The sequence below is a fragment of the Lepisosteus platostomus genome, chromosome 14 (genome assembly GCF_059453375.1).
Source record: "Lepisosteus platostomus isolate fLepPlt1 chromosome 14, fLepPlt1.hap1, whole genome shotgun sequence".
NCBI classification, from domain to species: Eukaryota; Metazoa; Chordata; class Actinopteri; order Semionotiformes; family Lepisosteidae; genus Lepisosteus; species Lepisosteus platostomus.
In genome coordinates this window covers 305680-323037 of record NC_142624.1, presented here as the reverse complement: position 1 = coordinate 323037, position 17358 = coordinate 305680, and the positions used below count along the sequence as shown (strand labels likewise).

General features: G+C 56.6%; 2 protein-coding genes across 5 annotated transcripts; both read right to left on the bottom strand.

Annotated features, from left to right (window-relative positions):
* Positions 1-718: 718 nt before the first annotated feature.
* Positions 719-5335, bottom strand: LOC148648506 (GTPase IMAP family member 8-like). The gene is made up of 4 exons (XM_088607005.1): positions 4515-5335; positions 2228-3115; positions 1056-1843; positions 719-901 (listed from the first exon to the last, which is right to left on the bottom strand). The coding sequence occupies exons 1-3, from the start codon at positions 4543-4545 to the stop codon at positions 1080-1082; spliced, it is 1683 nt and encodes a 560-aa protein (XP_088463131.1). The 5' UTR covers positions 4546-5335; the 3' UTR covers positions 719-901; positions 1056-1079.
* Positions 5336-5488: 153 nt separating this feature from the next.
* Positions 5489-17289, bottom strand: hmgxb4a (HMG box domain containing 4a). Of its 4 annotated transcripts, none has more exons than XM_088606977.1 (13): positions 16924-17272; positions 15625-15744; positions 15100-15248; positions 14829-14907; positions 12649-13215; positions 11619-11864; positions 10854-11098; positions 10089-10170; positions 9630-9694; positions 9443-9545; positions 6756-6925; positions 6289-6411; positions 5489-5721 (listed from the first exon to the last, which is right to left on the bottom strand). In XM_088606977.1, exons 2-13 carry the CDS (start codon positions 15659-15661, stop codon positions 5677-5679), a joined length of 1911 nt encoding a protein of 636 aa, XP_088463103.1. In that variant the 5' UTR covers positions 15662-15744; positions 16924-17272; the 3' UTR covers positions 5489-5676. The 4 variants fall into 4 exon arrangements, with proteins under 4 accessions (XP_088463103.1, XP_088463102.1, XP_088463104.1 ...); XM_088606976.1 differs by having other exon boundaries at positions 16975-17272; XM_088606978.1 differs by lacking the exon at positions 16924-17272 and adding an exon at positions 16463-16683.
* Positions 17290-17358: the final 69 nt, after the last annotated feature.

Genomic DNA, 17358 nt, shown 5'->3' with positions numbered 1-17358 from the left:
GAGAGGAACAGACTGACTGTCAGAGCCTCTGTGACGGGTTTGGGTGATACAGTCTCTCTGCTGTTTTACAGCTCAGCCTTATCGCTGTTCCAGGATTCTTATTTCAATAACGTTTCATAAAAATAAACTTTCTATTTTCTTACAATTGCACCGTGCGATGTACGTGATGCTTTTAAAAGTGCTACCTGTGTCTCCAGAGCGCAAACGAAGCTCTTGTGCTGCAGATGGAAATGTCCGTCTCCACACGCCCTCCCAGAGCGCACGTCTCCGGGTCTCCGCTTACACGGTTCGGTTTTTTATACTTCACCGGTAGAATTCCCCTCGTGCACTTTTGAATGTGCGTGCCCACGGTATTTTAGTGTGCGCCACATCGTTTCCATCTGCGGCTCGTCTTGACACAAGGACAAAACGAAAGAGCACACTCGCTGCTGAACCGAAGACCGAATTCCTGTGCTTCCAGCCAGGGGAGAAGGAAGCTGGATCATTATATAACACTTTATACAGCAATGCAGTTTAACTTCCATTTGACACCCCTCTCCCCCTCCTGACTGAGCCCGACTTCTGAATGTTCAGACACGTTCACCCTGTACTAAACACAAATGCTACACGCTGAACAAGAGGACAGTAAAAAGGCATTCATAGTCTCTCTAAACCAGGGCTCTCCGGTAACAGCAACACATTTAGCAATAATAAATGCAAACAAAAGAGACTATCAGAGTAAGAGTGGGAAATGATTTTATTACAATTCCCTGGCGCCACAGCTGTTCTAGATAAGGCAGGTGAATGCAGCCAGTCCAGCGGACAGCTGAGTGAACACATAGCAACGTTTTTACAGCCCAAATCCTGTTCTCCTCTCACTGGAGTCTCTCAAGCCTTCTCCCCGGAACCTCAGCTCCACACACTGCAAAACAGCACAACGGCACTGTGAGGCACTCTGGACTCCACTGGCACAATCAGTGAAAAACCAACAAGCTCTCAGTGGGAGACTCTACTGTACTGTGAGTATAGAGCCTGGAGAAGAGGCAGCAGCTCAGTGATGCAGCAGTAACACTCACAGTGTGTTGGTGCGGAAAAGGTGCTCATCCCTGCTGTTGCTCCTCCTGACAGGCAGATCCGGGTTCTCTTCCTCTTTCTCCTGCAGCTTCAGTGCCTTCATCATCCTCCTGATCATCTCCACTGCGGCGCCTCATCCTCTCCACCTCCTGATGAACCTCCTCATTCAGGAAGACCTCTCCGCTGTTCTCCGCCAGCAGCTGCTCGATCTTCTCCAGCAGCTCAGTGACCTGAGTGCTGTCCTGCCTGTTCTGGTTGTTGAGAACATGATACCTGTTCCCACATGTCTGCAGGAGCCACTGCAGGTCCTGCCCTCCGGTCTGGATGTGCTGCTCCAGGGCTGTGTCTCCTAGCCTGTCCCCCCAGGTGAACAGCAGCAGCGTGTGTCTCCACGCTGTCTCGCCCAGGAGCTCCAGGTGCTCCTTCGCTGAGGTCCTGTCAGTGACCGAGCCGAGAGGAGTGACCAGGAGGATGGCGTGGGGTCCCGGGGGACAGAGAGACGCACTGCGCACGACCTCCTGTCCAACCTGCTGTTGCACCTCCTCTACAATATACCAGCCTGGGGTGTCGACCACAGTGACCTGCCGCCCTGCCACCTCCCCCTGTCTCCTCACGCTCTGCTCCGTCCCTCTGCAGCTCACAAACTCCTTCCTGCCCAGGATGGTGTTTCCTGCTGAGCTCTTCCCAGCTACTCTCTCCCCCAGCAGCACGATCCTCAGCTCCGAGAGCCGCTGGGCCTCGTGGGAAACAGCCCGTCCCTCCTCTGTCCCTGCAGCCTGGACTCCCGCACCTGTCCGGGAGAAAGAGCACAGCTTATTCCCCAGGGGTTCGGACAGACGCCCCAGCTGGCAGGGTGATATCAGGGCGACCTGTTCAGGGAAGAGGTACACTGGACCCCAGTGCCCCCAGTGGGCTGTGTGTGGGCTGGAGCTCCTCCTGAAACAGAGGGTCCAGACTGCCCACCTGGTCTCAGCTCAGCGCCTCCCTGTGTCCCGAGCCCCGCTGAGCTCAGTCAGCAGAGGCCGCCGGTCCTCACAGCCCCTGAAACTCACCCGGAGACACAGGCCCCCGTCCCCCAGGGGCGGACCGCAGAGCTCCCTCTCCCTGGCGTCGCTCGCTCCGGTCCCGTCGGAGAGCCGGACGGGAGGAGCAGCTCGAGATGATGCAGACTCACCCGCAGGAAGCCCCTCTCCTGGGAGGGCTTCCATCGTCTGCCTCTTCCCTCCCTCTTCCTCCAGCGCCTCTCCTTCCTCTGCTGGCGTCTCTTCCATCACCCAGCACTCCCTGTCTTCTCTCCATTCCTGCTTTATTACCAACACAGGCCTGCGCATCGCCTGCCTCCAAACAGCCTGCGTCCCGCGGGAATGGCCCGCCGTCTCCCTGGGCACGCACAGCGCGCGGCCCCCCTCCGCCAGCTCCGGAGCCGTCTTCCTGTCGGGGTGACAGAACGAGCCCCCGCTCTCCGCCAGCAGCTGCTCGATCTTCTCCAGCAGCTCAGTGACCTGAGTGCTGTCCTGCCTGTTCTGGTTGTTGAGAACATGATACCTGTTCCCACATTTCTGCAGGAGCCACTGCAGGTCCTGCCCTCCGGTCTGGATGTGCTGCTCCAGGGCTGTGTCTCCCAGCCTGTCCCCCCAGGTGAACAGCAGCAGCGTGTGTCTCCACGCTGTCTCGCCCAGGAGCTCCAGGTGCTCCTTCGCTGAGGTCCTGTCAGTGACCGAGCCGAGAGGAGTGACCAGGAGGATGGCGTGGGGTCCCGGGGGACAGAGAGACGCACTGCGCACGACCTCCTGTCCAACCTGCTGTTGCACCTCCTCTACAATATACCAGCCTGGGGTGTCGACCACAGTGACCTGCCGCCCTGCCACCTCCCCCTGTCTCCTCACGCTCTGCTCCGTCCCTCTGCAGCTCACAAACTCCTTCCTGCCCAGGATGGTGTTTCCTGCTGAGCTCTTCCCAGCTACTCTCTCCCCCAGCAGCACGATCCTCAGCTCCGAGAGCCGCTGGGCCTCGTGGGAAACAGCCCGTCCCTCCTCTGTCCCTGCAGCCTGGACTCCCGCACCTGTCCGGGAGAAAGAGCACAGCTTATTCCCCAGAGGTTCGGACAGACGCCCCAGTGAGAGCAGCTGTCCTGGGTACGGAGCCCCAGCAGAGCTGGCAGGGTGACACTGGGGTGTCTGGTTCAGTGGCAAGGGTACACCCACCCAGTGAGTGCTCTGTGCCCCCGTCCCTGCAGGTCTGGGCTCCACTGACCTTCCCCGGAGGCAGTGGGATCACCTCGGGCCCCCCCACACTGGGCAGGGGGCCGCCGTCAGGCCGGGGGTCAGACCCTGACCTCACCCACCGCAGGAGCCTGCACCCCCGCAGGAGACAGGTTGTGGCTCTCCTCAGTGCGGCGGGTTACCCCAATAAAGCTCACTGCTGGAACTGCAGCTCTTCTCCGCCTTGATCAGGGGTGACAGAGTCCCTGTCACCCAAGCTGGTGAGATACTGTGGACAGCAGTGCTTCACCCTGGGCCTTGGACACTTGGACGCTTGGACACTTGGACTTTATGTGGCTGTATTGTCATACAACACGTTTCCTTGTCCCACCTGTACTCGCTCTGTGCTCCAGAACGCACAACATTTCTCTCTTGTGACTCAAGAGTCCACTGCTCTCAGTTACAAACCAGCTCTCTGGGCGTGAAACAACAGCCCTCGACTCGGGGCAGCGAGGAGCAGGGGCTGCAGTCAGGACCAGGAGGAAGTGTCGGGGCTCAGCAGAGCCCAGTGCGTGAGGTTCTGTCATGCTAACATGATTCACGCCAGACTGAGCTTGAATACAGGCCCAGAGAGCCCTAAAGGCATCAGTATAGAGCACAAATCACACAGCTGTCAGCCCATTACAATATTCACACCCAGAACAGCTCCTGGCTCCGGATGCCTTCATCCCAGGTCTTGAATTCAGACAAACACTGAGACGTGTTTTGATCAGGATACTGTTAGAAGTCCTGTGCAGAATAGATTCTCAACAGGAACAGGGACTGAAAAGAGACTCACTACAGTTTTCACAGTGAATTTTCAGTTTCATTCATTCAGTTTGATTAACACAGAGCTGTGTTTCTATCCCAGAAATTTCGAAAGTGATCCAGAGGTGCTGTCCTGTGCACAGTATAGGGAGACAGTCACACAGCAGAGAGACTCACCAGGGTCCAGTGTAGAGAGAGAGAGTCACACAGCACAGAGACTCACCAGGGTCCAGTGTAGAGAGAGACAGTCACACAGCAGAGAGACTCACCAGGGTCCAGTGTAGAGAGAGACAGTCACACAGCAGAGAGACTCACCAGGGTCCAGTGTAGAGAGAGACAGTCACACAGCACAGAGACTCACCAGGGTCCAGTGTAGAGAGAGACAGTCACACAGCAGAGAGACTCACCAGGGTCCAGTGTAGAGAGAGACACTCACACAGCAGAGAGACTCACCAGGGTCCAGGACTGTAGAGGACTTGTCCATCTGTCAGGATGCTGTGAATATAGCTCAGACCCTAGTCTTGTTGTGATCCAGGTGAGTCTCTACAGGTGAACCTGTTTCTCTGCCCCACAAGAGAAATGTAAGGCATCGCAGTCAGACAGCAGCTGCTGGTGCCCAGACTTGTTCAGAGGACACCACCCTGCCTTCTCCTCCCTCCAAACTGTCAATATCGGGAGTGAAGGGAACATCTCATTGAAAAAGACACACCTGCTGCAGTCTGAGCTTGTGAATGGACTCATCTTAAATAAAAACACCCCTCACAAGATATAGAAACCATTATAACCCACAGTGGGAGACTCCACACCCACAGCTCAGCTCTGTACTGTGAGTATAGAGCCTGGAGAAGAGGCAGCAGCTCAGTGATGCAGCAGTAACACTCTCAGTGGGAGACCCCACACCCACAGCTCAGCTCTGTACTGTGCGTATAGAGCCTGGAGAAGAGGCAGCAGCTCAGTGATACAGCAGTAACACTCCCAGTGGGAGACTCCACACCCACAGCTCAGCTCTGTACTGTGAGTATAGAGCCTGGAGAACAGGCAGCAGCTCAGTGATACAGCAGTAACACTCCCAGTGTCACACCTCAGCATGTCTATGAAACAACCACAGGGACCCAAACAAGTTGCATCAGTTGTATTGAAACTCATCTGGCTGGAAACTGTACTTTTATTCCCAAAGGCAAATTGCACAGGAGGGAGGGCCATCTCCCTGCAAACAAGCTTGGACCTGCAGCCCTGTGGGAGCCTGGTATGAGCCTGCAGAGACTGACAGGGGACAGGCCCAAACCCCCAGCCCCGAGACTGACAGGGGACAGAGATCACAGGTCTCCCATAAAACACCTCTGAACACAACTGGCGGTCACAGGTCACGCCAACAAAAACAGAAAGAACCAGGAACCAGGTGAAGATCCACTAACACACAGCACAGCTTCACTAAAAGAGTTTTAATTAAAAAACAAACGAATAGAGACTTTTTAAGAACAGAATTAAAACAGAGGCTCTTCTTCCAGAGGCCCCAGTGGATTCTGGGTACTCCCGCCATGTGCCCGTCTTGCCAACTCCTTCCTTCGCGACCCAGATCGAGTCCACTCAGGCCTGCTGGGTACCGCGGCTGCCGTCACAGTCCGGGCATGACATAGGCGATGTTGTCCAGAGTGTTGGACTGAGAGAGACAGAGAGAGTGAAAACACTGTCCGACACAGAGAGCAACACCCCAGCAGAGCAAGATGGACAGAGAGAGAGCCTGAGGAACAGTGAGCCTGTCTCCCAATCATGCCCCATCTGTCTACAGTAGATGTCAATATTTTATGATATGTCTTTGTTGTAAATGTCTGTAATATTTCTGTAGATTTTATTTTTCTTTCATTTTTTGTTTTGATTCATGTTAATTTTATTATTTTTATTTGCTTTGGCAACACTGATTGTACCCATCGGTCATGCTAATAAAGCACCTTGCAATGAATTGAATTGAGAGAGCTCAGAGCTCAGAGAGACAGAGACACAAGAGATCAGAGCTCAGGGAGACAGAGACACAGAGAGATCAGAGCTCAGAGAGATCAGAGCTCAGTGAGATCAGAGCTCAGAGAGATCAGAGCTCAGAGAGACAGAGACAGCTCTCAGATAGAGACAATCAGACAGCTCAGAGCTCAGAGAGACGGAGAGACAGCCGTCAGGCAGAGCGCAGCCCGAGGAGAGGAAGAAGGACAGACAGCTGGGTTAGGGAACTCACCAGGACGTGTCGAGGGCAGGAGTTGAGCTCCGGGACCTGGGCAGTGAGACAGGTGAGCGGCCCCAGAGCACAGAGGATAGAGTCCAGGAGGACAGACAGGCTGCCGGACACAGCCACCATGCCCTGGAAACATAAAAATATAATAATACCTCACTTAGCACCACTCACAGCTATAGAGACACACAGACACTGAACATACAGCTGTGGACAGTGTTGAGGACAGTGCTGTGGACAGAGATGTTTGCAGTGCTGTGGATACAGTTGAGGACAGTGCAGTGGACAGAGCTGAGGACAGTGTAGTGGACAGTGCAGTGGACAGAGCTTAGGACAGTGCAGTGGACAGAGCTGAGAACAGTGCAGTGGACAGTGCAGTGGAAAGAGCTGAGGACAGTGCAGCGAACAGAGCTGAGGACAGAGCTGTGCTACACTCGCACTGTACTGAAGAGCTGTTGTGAGGGGGCTCTGACCTCGGTCTCCTGCAGCCGGTGTCCAATCAGGCTGAGCGATTCTCCCAGGAGCTGCAGGTGGGCAGCAGCGTCGATGGGGTCGACCTCTGGAGCACGAGCTGGAGACAGAGGCACAGCCACGGACCCCGAGGGAGACTTCCGGCAGGGAGAGGACACACTCCGCACTGACCCTGAGAGAGAGGGGTTAATACACACACTCCTCCTGCACACTACTGTACACTGACACTGCACTGAGAGAGAGGGGTTAATACACACACTCCTCCTGCACACTACTGTACACTGACACTGCACTGAGAGAGAGAGGGGTTAATACACACACTCCTCCTGCACACTACTGTACACTGACACTGCACTGAGAGAGAGAGGGGTTAATACACACACTCCTCCTGCACACTACTGTACACTGACACTGCACTGAGAGAGAGAGGGGTTAATACACACACTCCTCCTGCACACTACTGTACACTGAGAGAGAGGGGGGTTAATACACACACTCCTCCTGCACACTACTGTACACTGACACTGCACTGAGAGAGAGAGAGGGGTTAATACACACACTCCTCCTGCACACTACTGTACACTGACACTGCACTGAGAGAGAGGGGTTAATACACACACTCCTCCTGCACACTACTGTACACTGACACTGCACTGAGAGAGAGAGGGGTTAATACACACACCCCTCCTGCACACTACTGTACACTGACACTGCACTGAGAGAGAGAGGGGTTAATACACACACTCCTCCTGCACACTACTGTACACTGACACTGCACTGAGAGAGAGAGGGGTTAATACACACACTCCTCCTGCACACTACTGTACACTGACACTGCACTGAGAGAGAGAGGGGTTAATACACACACTCCTCCTGCACACTACTGTACACTGACACTGCACTGAGAGAGAGAGGGGTTAATACACACACTCCTCCTGCACACTACTGTACACTGACACTGCACTGAGAGAGAGGGGTTAATACACACACTCCTCCTGCACACTACTGTACACTGACACTGCACTGAGAGAGAGAGAGGGGTTAATACACACACTCCTCCTGCACACTACTGTACACTGACACTGCACCGAGAGAGAGAGGGGTTAATACACACACTCCTCCTGCACACTACTGTACACTGACACTGCACTGAGAGAGAGGGGTTAATACACACACTCCTCCTGCACACTACTGTACACTGACACTGCACTGAGAGAGAGAGGGGTTAATACACACACTCCTCCTGCACACTACTGTACACCGACACTGCACTGAGAGAGAGAGGGGTTAATACACACACTCCTCCTGCACACTACTGTACACTGACACTGCACTGAGAGAGAGAGGGGTTAATACACACACTCCTCCTGCACACTACTGTACACTGAGAGAGAGGGGGGTTAATACACACACTCCTCCTGCACACTACTGTACACTGACACTGCACTGAGAGAGAGAGGGGTTAATACACACACTCCTCCTGCACACTACTGTACACTGACACTGCACTGAGAGAGAGAGAGGGGTTAATACACACACTCCTCCTGCACACTACTGTACACTGACACTGCACTGAGAAAGACAGAGGGGTTAATACACACACTCCTCCTGCACACTACTGTACACTGACACTGCACTGAGAGAGAGAGAGGGGTTAATACACACACTTCTCCTGCACACTACTGTACACTGAGAGAGAGGGGGGTTAATACACACACTCCTCCTGCACACTACTGTACACTGACACTGCACTGAGAGAGAGGGGGGTTAATACACACACTCCTGTACACTACTGTACACTGACACTGCACTGAGAGAGAGGGGTTAATACACACACTCCTCCTGCACACTACTGTACACTGACACTGCACTGAGAGAGAGAGAGGGGTTAATACACACACTCCTCCTGCACACTACTGTACACTGACACTGCACTGAGAAAGACAGAGGGGTTAATACACACACTCCTCCTGCACACTACTGTACACTGACACTGCACTGAGAGAGAGAGAGGGGTTAATACACACACTCCTCCTGCACACTACTGTACACTGAGAGAGAGGGGGGTTAATACACACACTCCTCCTGCACACTACTGTACACTGACACTGCACTGAGAGAGAGGGGGGTTAATACACACACTCCTGTACACTACTGTACACTGACACTGCACTGAGAGAGAGGGGTTAATACACACACTCCTCCTGCACACTACTGTACACTGACACTGCACTGAGAGAGGGGTTAATACACACACTCCTCCTGCACACTACTGTACACTGACACTGCACTGAGAGAGAGAGGGGTTATTACACACACTCCTCCTGCACACTACTGTACACTGACACTGCACTGAGAGAGAGAGGGGTTAATACACACACTCCTCCTGCACACTACTGTACACTGACACTGCACTGAGAGAGAGAGGGGTTAATACACACACTCCTCCTGCACACTACTGTACACTGACACTGCACTGAGAGAGAGGGGTTAATACACACACTCCTCCTGAACACCACTGTACACTGACACTGCACTGAGAGAGAGGGGTTAATACACACACTCCTCCTGCACACTACTGTACACTGAGAGAGAGGGGTTAATACACACACTCCTCCTGAACACCACTGTACACTGACACTGCACTGGTAACAGGTGACGCCTGCAGGTACAGGTGTGGTCTCTGTACCTTTGCTCTTGCCCGGCTCACTGGAGGAGCTCTTCCGCTTCACTGTTGTGGCCTCAGCCTTGTTCTGCTTGTGCTGCAGATACTGAGCCTTCTGTCGCCACACCTACTGACACAGAGAGAGACAGGTGAGCAGCGCTGCAGCCGCAGAGAGATACATGAAGTGAGGACAGACAGACAAGGAGCTCACCAGTTTGTCTTTCTCCGGCAGCTGTTTCCACACCTCCGCCAGCTTCCGGCTCAGCTCTCCGAACACTGCAGGCAGAATAAAACTCCCCAGTCACACACAGCCTCACACAGACAGAATAAAACTCCCCCAGTCACACAGCCTCACACAGACAGAATAAAACTCCCTCAGTCACACACAGCCTCACACAGACAGAATAAAACTCCCCCAGTCACACACAGCCTCACACAGACAGAATAAAACTCCCCCAGTCACACAGCCTCACACAGACAGAATAAAACTCCCCCAGTCACACAGCCTCACACAGACAGAATAAAACTCCCCCAGTCACACACAGCCTCACACAGACAGAATAAAACTCCCCCAGTCACACACAGCCTCACACAGACGCACTGACCCAGGCCCGGATGTGTAACACCAGAACAGCACACAGTCTCACTGAGGACACACAGACGCACTGACCCAGGCCCGGATGCTCTGAGGTGATGTTGACCCGATACTCCTTACAGAACACCTGGTACGCCGTCATGTTCTTCTTCTTGGGCTGCAGAGGGAGAGCAGACAAGGAGAGGAGTGCGTGACAGCCCGAACCCGGGACTTGTGGCCCGGCAGCCTGTCAGAACACTGTGCTCTTTCCACACGAATCCCCTGGAACAGCGCCGTCAGAGTACCGGAGCGGAGTTCTGGACCGGGTCAAGACCTCCCCAGACCCAGTTCTCCAGTCCTGTCCACTGAGATCCTGCGGAGTACTGGAGCGGAGTTCTGGACCGGGTCAAGACCTCCCCAGACCCAGTTCTCCAGTCCTGTCCACTGAGATCCTGCGGAGTACTGGAGCGGAGTTCTGGACCAGGTCAAGACCTCCCCAGATCCAGTTTTCCAGTCCTGTCCACTGAGACCCTGCGGAGTCCCGGAGCGGAGTTCTGGACCGGGTCAAGACCACCCAAGACCCAGTTATCTAGTCCTGTCCACTGAGACCCTGCGGAGTACTGGAGCGGAGTTCTGGACCAGGTCAAGACCTCCCCAGATCCAGTTCTCCAGTCCTGTCCACTGAGACCCTGTGGAGTCCCGGAGCGGAGCTGTGGGCCGAGATGGTTCTGACTGTAAGCAGCTGGGGGTCGGACACCCGACCGCTGGGCCAGCCTCGGGCTGCTGCAGTGTCCCGGGCCGGACTGCAGGGAGGAGTTTTCCCAGGATGTTTACACAATAACAACAACAATCAGAGCCCACCTTCTCCTTCTCCGCCTTCTCCCGGTCTCGCTCCTCCTTCCTCTTCTTCTTCTCGCTCTGCGATTCGCTGCCGGAGTGGTGATGCACCACGGCAGGCGGGCTCATCGCGAAGGCCCCGCCCCCCGAGGCCACACCCCCGTAGGCCCCGCCCGCGGGGGCCGGCCCTGAGCTGTGGTTGGCCGAGCTGTGCGTGTGGGCGTGGCCCCGTGCCAGGTCAGCGGGGGTCAGCAGGACAGTGGTGGACCCTGTGGGAGACAGCAGCCCAGCTGTTGCTCAGCGTTCCACTGTGTCTCAGGTTGACCCTGCCAGCGTTTTAGTCACCCACAGCAGGTCTCACACTCGGATATAATCCTCCAGTGACCTGGCCCAGTCTCTCCTAGTGAGCCCCAGTCTCCCCCCGTCTCTCCCAGTGAGCCCCAGTCTCCATCAGTCTCTCCTAGTGAGCCCCAGTCTCCCCCCGTCTCTCCCAGTGAGCCCCAGTCTCCATCAGTTTCTCCTAGTGAGCCCCAGTCTCCATCAGTCTCTCTCAGTGAGCCCCAGTCTCCCCCCGTCTCTCCCAGTGAGCCCCAGTCTCCCCCAGTCTCTCCCAGTGAGCCCCAGTCTCCATCAGTCTCTCCCAGTGAGCCCCAGTCTCCCCCCGTCTCTCCCAGTGAGCCCAAGTCTCCCCCAGTCTCTCCCAGTAAGCCCCAGTCTCCTCCACAGAGCCCAAGTCTCCCCCAGTCTCTCCCAGTGAGCCCCAGTCTCCCCCAGTCTCCCCAGTCGGACCTGCAGCCCCGGCGCTCGGCCCCCCCTCTGCGCTCCTCTTGCTGGACTTGCTGTGCTTCTTGTCGCCACGGTGACGCTCTCGCTCCCTCTCCTTCTTCTTCTTGCTCTTCTTCGACTTCTTCTTCTTCTTCTGCACCTCGCGGTACGAGTCGTCAATCACCAGCTCCCCCGCCTCCAGCTCCGCCCCCGAGGAGGAGGAGTCCGCCCCCCGCAGGGGCCCCCCACACAGCCCTGGGGCCAGACGCCCTGAGAGAGAGAGGGGTTAATACACACACTCCTCCTGCACACTACTGTACACTGACACTGCACTGAGAGAGAGAGGGGTTAATACACACACTCCTCCTGCACACTACTGTACACTGACACTGCACTGAGAGAGAGAGGGGTTAATACACACACTCCTCCTGCACACTACTGCACACTGACACTGCACTGAGAGAGAGAGGGGTTAATACACACACTCCTCCTGCACACTACTGTACACTGACACTGCACTGAGAGAGAGAGAGGGGTTAATACACACACTCCTCCTGCACACTACTGTACACTGACACTGCACTGAGAGAGAGAGAGGGGTTAATACACACACTCCTCCTGCACACTACTGTACACTGACACTGCCCTGAGAGAGAGGGGTTAATACACACACTCCTCCTGCACACTACTGTACACTGACACTGCACTGAGAGAGAGAGGGGTTAATACACACACTCCTCCTGCACACTACTGTACACTGACACTGCACTGAGAGAGAGAGGGGTTAATACACACACTCCTCCTGCACACTACTGTACACTGACACTGCACTGAGAGAGAGAGGGGTTAATACACACACTCCTCCTGCACACTACTGTACACTGACACTGCACTGAGAGAGAGAGGGGTTAATACACACACTCCTCCTGCACACTACTGTACACTGACACTGCACTGAGAGAGAGAGGGGTTAATACACACTACTGTACACTGAGTGAGACAGCTGAGAAAGGGGAGCAGTGAGAGAGAAAGGGGGACACGTGGGACTCCACACCTTCCACCTCCACCTCCTTGACCACGATGGGCAGCGGGTCCTTGGGGTGCAGCTTCTTCCGGGGCGCCTTGGAGAGCAAGACCGCGCCCCCTGGCTTGCGACTGGCCTTCTTCAGCGGCACCCCCGAGGGCAGGGGCGAGGAAGAGGAGGACAGCGGCGAGGGGTAGCTGAACCCCTCGCCCCCCCCGCCCGACTCCCCCTTTTCCTTGGGGGACAGGATGAGCTTCATCTTGAGCCCGTCGGCCTCGCGCAGGGTGAGGGGGGGCTCGGGGGCGCCGGGGCCCAGCAGGGCCGACTTGTGCTTCTTGGAGGAGGAGGAGGGGGGGGGGCGGTGTGGGTGGGAGCCGGGGTGCGGCCGCCCCCCCTCGCCCCCCGACCGCCGCCGGTCCTTGTTGAAGTGGTGGTGGGGCGCGGGCCCCGGGTTCGAGGGCTGGGCGCCGGTGGCCAGCGGGGAGGTGATGGCCTGCAGGAGCCCCATCGCCGTGTCCGTGGGGTGGGGGGGCAGTGGGGGGACGCGCTCCAGCTTCCGCTTCTTCTTGGGCGGGAGGCCGCCCGGCGAGGGGGGGTCTGCAGAGGACAGAGAGGTCAGTACTGAGGCCGGGCCGGGCCGGGCCGGGCCGCGAGCCAGAACCGAGCCCGATACCGCACACACTGAGCCCGACACCCCACACACAGGGCTGGAGCAGTGTGGGACGACTGACACTTACAGCACGGTAAGACCCGGAGCGGATCGCACTGCTGTGGGACAGGAGTCTGATTGAGTACACGGTAAGACCCGGAGCGGATCGCACTGCTGTGGGACAGGAGTCTGATTGAGTACACGGTAAGACCCGGAGCGGATCGCACTGCTGTGGGACAGGAGTCTGACTGAGTACACGGTAAGACCCGGAGCGGATCGCGCTGCTGTGGGACAGGAGTCTGACTGAGTACACGGTAAGACCCGGAGCGGATCGCGCTGCTGTGGGACAGGAGTCTGATTGAGTACACGGTAAGACCCGGAGCGGATCGCGCTGCTGTGGGACAGGAGTCTGATTGAGTACACGGTAAGACCCGGAGCGGATCGCGCTGCTGTGGGACAGGAGTCTGATTGAGTACACGGTAAGACCCGGAGCGGATCGCGCTGCTGTGGGACAGGAGTCTGATTGAGTACACGGTAAGACCCGGAGCGGATCGCGCTGCTGTGGGACAGGAGTCTGACTGAGTACACGGTAAGACCCGGAGCGGATCGCGCTGCTGTGGGACAGGAGTCTGATTGAGTACACGGTAAGACCCGGAGCGGATCGCGCTGCTGTGGAACAGGAGTCTGATTGAGTACACGGTAAGACCCGGAGCGGATCGCACTGCTGTGGGACAGGAGTCTGATTGAGTACACGGTAAGACCCGGAGCGGATCGCACTGCTGTGGGACAGGAGTCTGATTGAGTACACGGTAAGACCCGGAGCGGATCGCACTGCTGTGGGACAGGAGTCTGACTGAGTACACGGTAAGACCCGGAGCGGATCGCGCTGCTGTGGAACAGGAGTCTGATTGAGTACACGGTAAGACCCGGAGCGGATCGCACTGCTGTGGGACAGGAGTCTGACTGAGTACACGGTAAGACCCGGAGCGGATCGCACTGCTGTGGGACAGGAGTCTGACTGAGTACACGGTAAGACCCGGAGGGGATCGCACTGCTGTGGGACAGGAGTCTGATTGAGTACACGGTAAGACCCGGAGCGGATCGCACTGCTGTGGAACAGGAGTCTGATTGAGTACACGGTAAGACCCGGAGCGGATCGCGCTGCTGTGGGACAGGAGTCTGATTGAGTACACGGTAAGACCCGGAGCGGATCGCACTGCTGTGGAACAGGAGTCTGATTGAGTACACGGTAAGACCCGGAGCGGATCGCGCTGCTGTGGGACAGGAGTCTGATTGAGTACACGGTAAGACCCGGAGCGGATCGCACTGCTGTGGAACAGGAGTCTGATTGAGTACACGGTAAGACCCGGAGCGGATCGCGCTGCTGTGGGACAGGAGTCTGATTGAGTACACGGTAAGACCCGGAGCGGATCGCACTGCTGTGGAACAGGAGTCTGATTGAGTACACGGTAAGACCCGGAGCGGATCGCACTGCTGTGGGACAGGAGTCTGATTGAGTACACGGTAAGACCCGGAGCGGATCAGATTGTCATCCTCTCACCTCTGTAGTAGTACTCCTCACTTGAGTGCTTCTTCTTCTTCCTGTGCGGGTCTCCCCCCAGCAGGTACAGCTCCGAGTCCTGACAGGGAGAGAGGGAAGAGGGAATTACAGGAAATCCCGCATCCACTGAACGAGAGGAGAGGAGGGCAGACATACAGGGGTTATTAGGTCACACACACAGCTACACAGGAGCAGTGGCAGTCATTTCTAACAAGGGCAGTGTGAAGCTAAAATGCAGCCATGTTCACTAAGGGCAAAGGCAGTGCGGTACCTTGGGCCGTTTCTTGGAGGACTTGCGGACTTGAGCAGCGATCTCCTCCTCCTCCCGCAGCAGGTCCTTGTAGGAGCGTTTCTTCTCCCTCTGACTGCGGCCAGCAACCAGCCCCATCTCCTCCACACCCCCCTCCAGCACTGACACCTCTGACCCGGAGAGAGAGGTTAATACACACACTCCTGTACACTACTGTACACTGACACTGAGAGAGAGGGGTTAATACACACACTCCTCCTGCACACTCCTGTACACTGACACTGCACTGAGAGAGAGAGGGGTTAATACACACACTCCTCCTGCACACTACTGTACACTGACACTGCACTGAGAGAGAGAGGGGTTAATACACACACTCCTCCTGCACACTACTGTACACTGACACTGCACGGAGAGAGAGAGGGGTTAATACACACACTCCTCCTGCACACTACTGTACACTGACACTGCACGGAGAGAGAGAGGGGTTAATACACACACTCCTACTGGTACACGTCACAGAAATGAATTCAGAGAGACAGTTACCCAGCACTCCCTTCTTCTTGATCTCCTCGTATGACATGACTCCGAGCACCTGTCTGTCTGACCGTCACTCAGTGTCCACAAGGTCACAAGACCCTCCCTCTGTCCGGCACCGTCTGTGGGCTGGAAACACACTGGAGTCAGTGAGACAGCAGGATCCAGCAGCCTGTCTCTCTCTCTGCTGTCAGCACTGACAGACACACGGACACGCTGGAGTCAGTGAGACAGAAGGATACAGCTACAGATCTACTATCCTCATGTCAGTAAGATGACTACAGCGGGGAGGGCAAGGACTTATAACAAGAGGGACTTCTTCACACAAAGGGTGGTGGGGGTGTGGAACAAGCTGCCCAGCAGTGCTGTCAAGAGACAGCTGGCAGGCCCACATGCCTGATCAATAACCTGTGTTTTTGTTCCTGGAGCTGGGCAGCTGATGCCTGCTCTCCAGAGAGCAGTGAGGGGAGAAGCCGGGCTCGCCGGGCCGGGTCTGGTCAGAGGGCTCGGCCCGGTTCCGGCCAAGGCCGCTGACGAAGTCAACCCTGCCAGAGGGAGACGGGTCTCTACAAGGAGAGGGGTTGGGGAGGGCGTCTGGGTGAAGCCCCGACTCTCTGGGATTGTTCGGGAAAGGGTCGGGAAGGATTCCGGGATTGAGAAGAGTCCGGGGCGGGCTGAGCAGAGGGAGAAGCTCCGCAGAGCACGAATATCGCCGGCAACGCAGGCTGCTGCCCTAATCATCGCTATTAAAGCTTTTTTAATGGATTGACAGCTTATTCACACGTATTTCGCACGTAAAGGTTGGTGCGTGAGACAAGGGAACAAGCACGATATTGCAGCCTCTCACCAGCTCACCCGGACCGGCACACGGCACCGCGATCCAACCGGATTAGTAATGCCAGCCATTCCCTGTGAAACGCACCACGGTCCGGTCCAGGTCCCGATACAGAACCAGCCGTTTCCGACCCGGTGCGCCGGACCGGGATCTCGATCCGCGGCCGCTGGACTGCTCTTCGCGATAAAATCGTCTCCCACTTTCACCGTTCCTCTTTCCCGCCTGAGCTCTTCAAAAACACCCACACACACACAAGAAACACACCCCCTCTCCCCTTCGCCGCATCAATCACCCAGCACTCCCCCCGGACCCCACCCCGGTTGCAGCACCGGCCGTGACCGGGTGCGAGCGCACCCTCCCGGGAGGACTTCCTACTCGAGCCCGAGGCTGCGGGCCCGCAGCAGGCCCGCTGGCTCCGACCGCCCGAGTGAACTCCAGCCAGCGCCGGCTGGGGGTCCTCGCAGGAGAGTCACCTTGCGAGGAGTGGTCTGGAGAGGGGAGGAATACACAGCGTCGCCCGGTACCTTCGCAAAGATCCGTGAAATGGCTACTCCGCTGACTCGGTCGCCGCCATCTTTTTCTTTCCAAAACAACAACAGAGAAGAGGGCGGGGAGGAGAGGAGACGGACGGACGGGCGGGCGGAGTCCTGCTGCCGCTCCGCTCGGAGACGAGCCCGGGCCCGGCCGCTCTCACAGGCTGACCCGGTTCGGACGCGCACAGCCGGCGAGGGCTAATTTGTGCACGTCACTAGAGTGGGCTCCGTCCGTGCGGCAGAACCGGGACCCGTCGGAACCGGCCTCAGCGCCAGTAACAGCAGGGGGCAGCAGGGAGCGGGGTGTCTGTCACCTTTCGGTGCAGGGGTACCCCGGGACCCCAAACCTGCCGAGCTGAGCTCTTAGTCATGCGA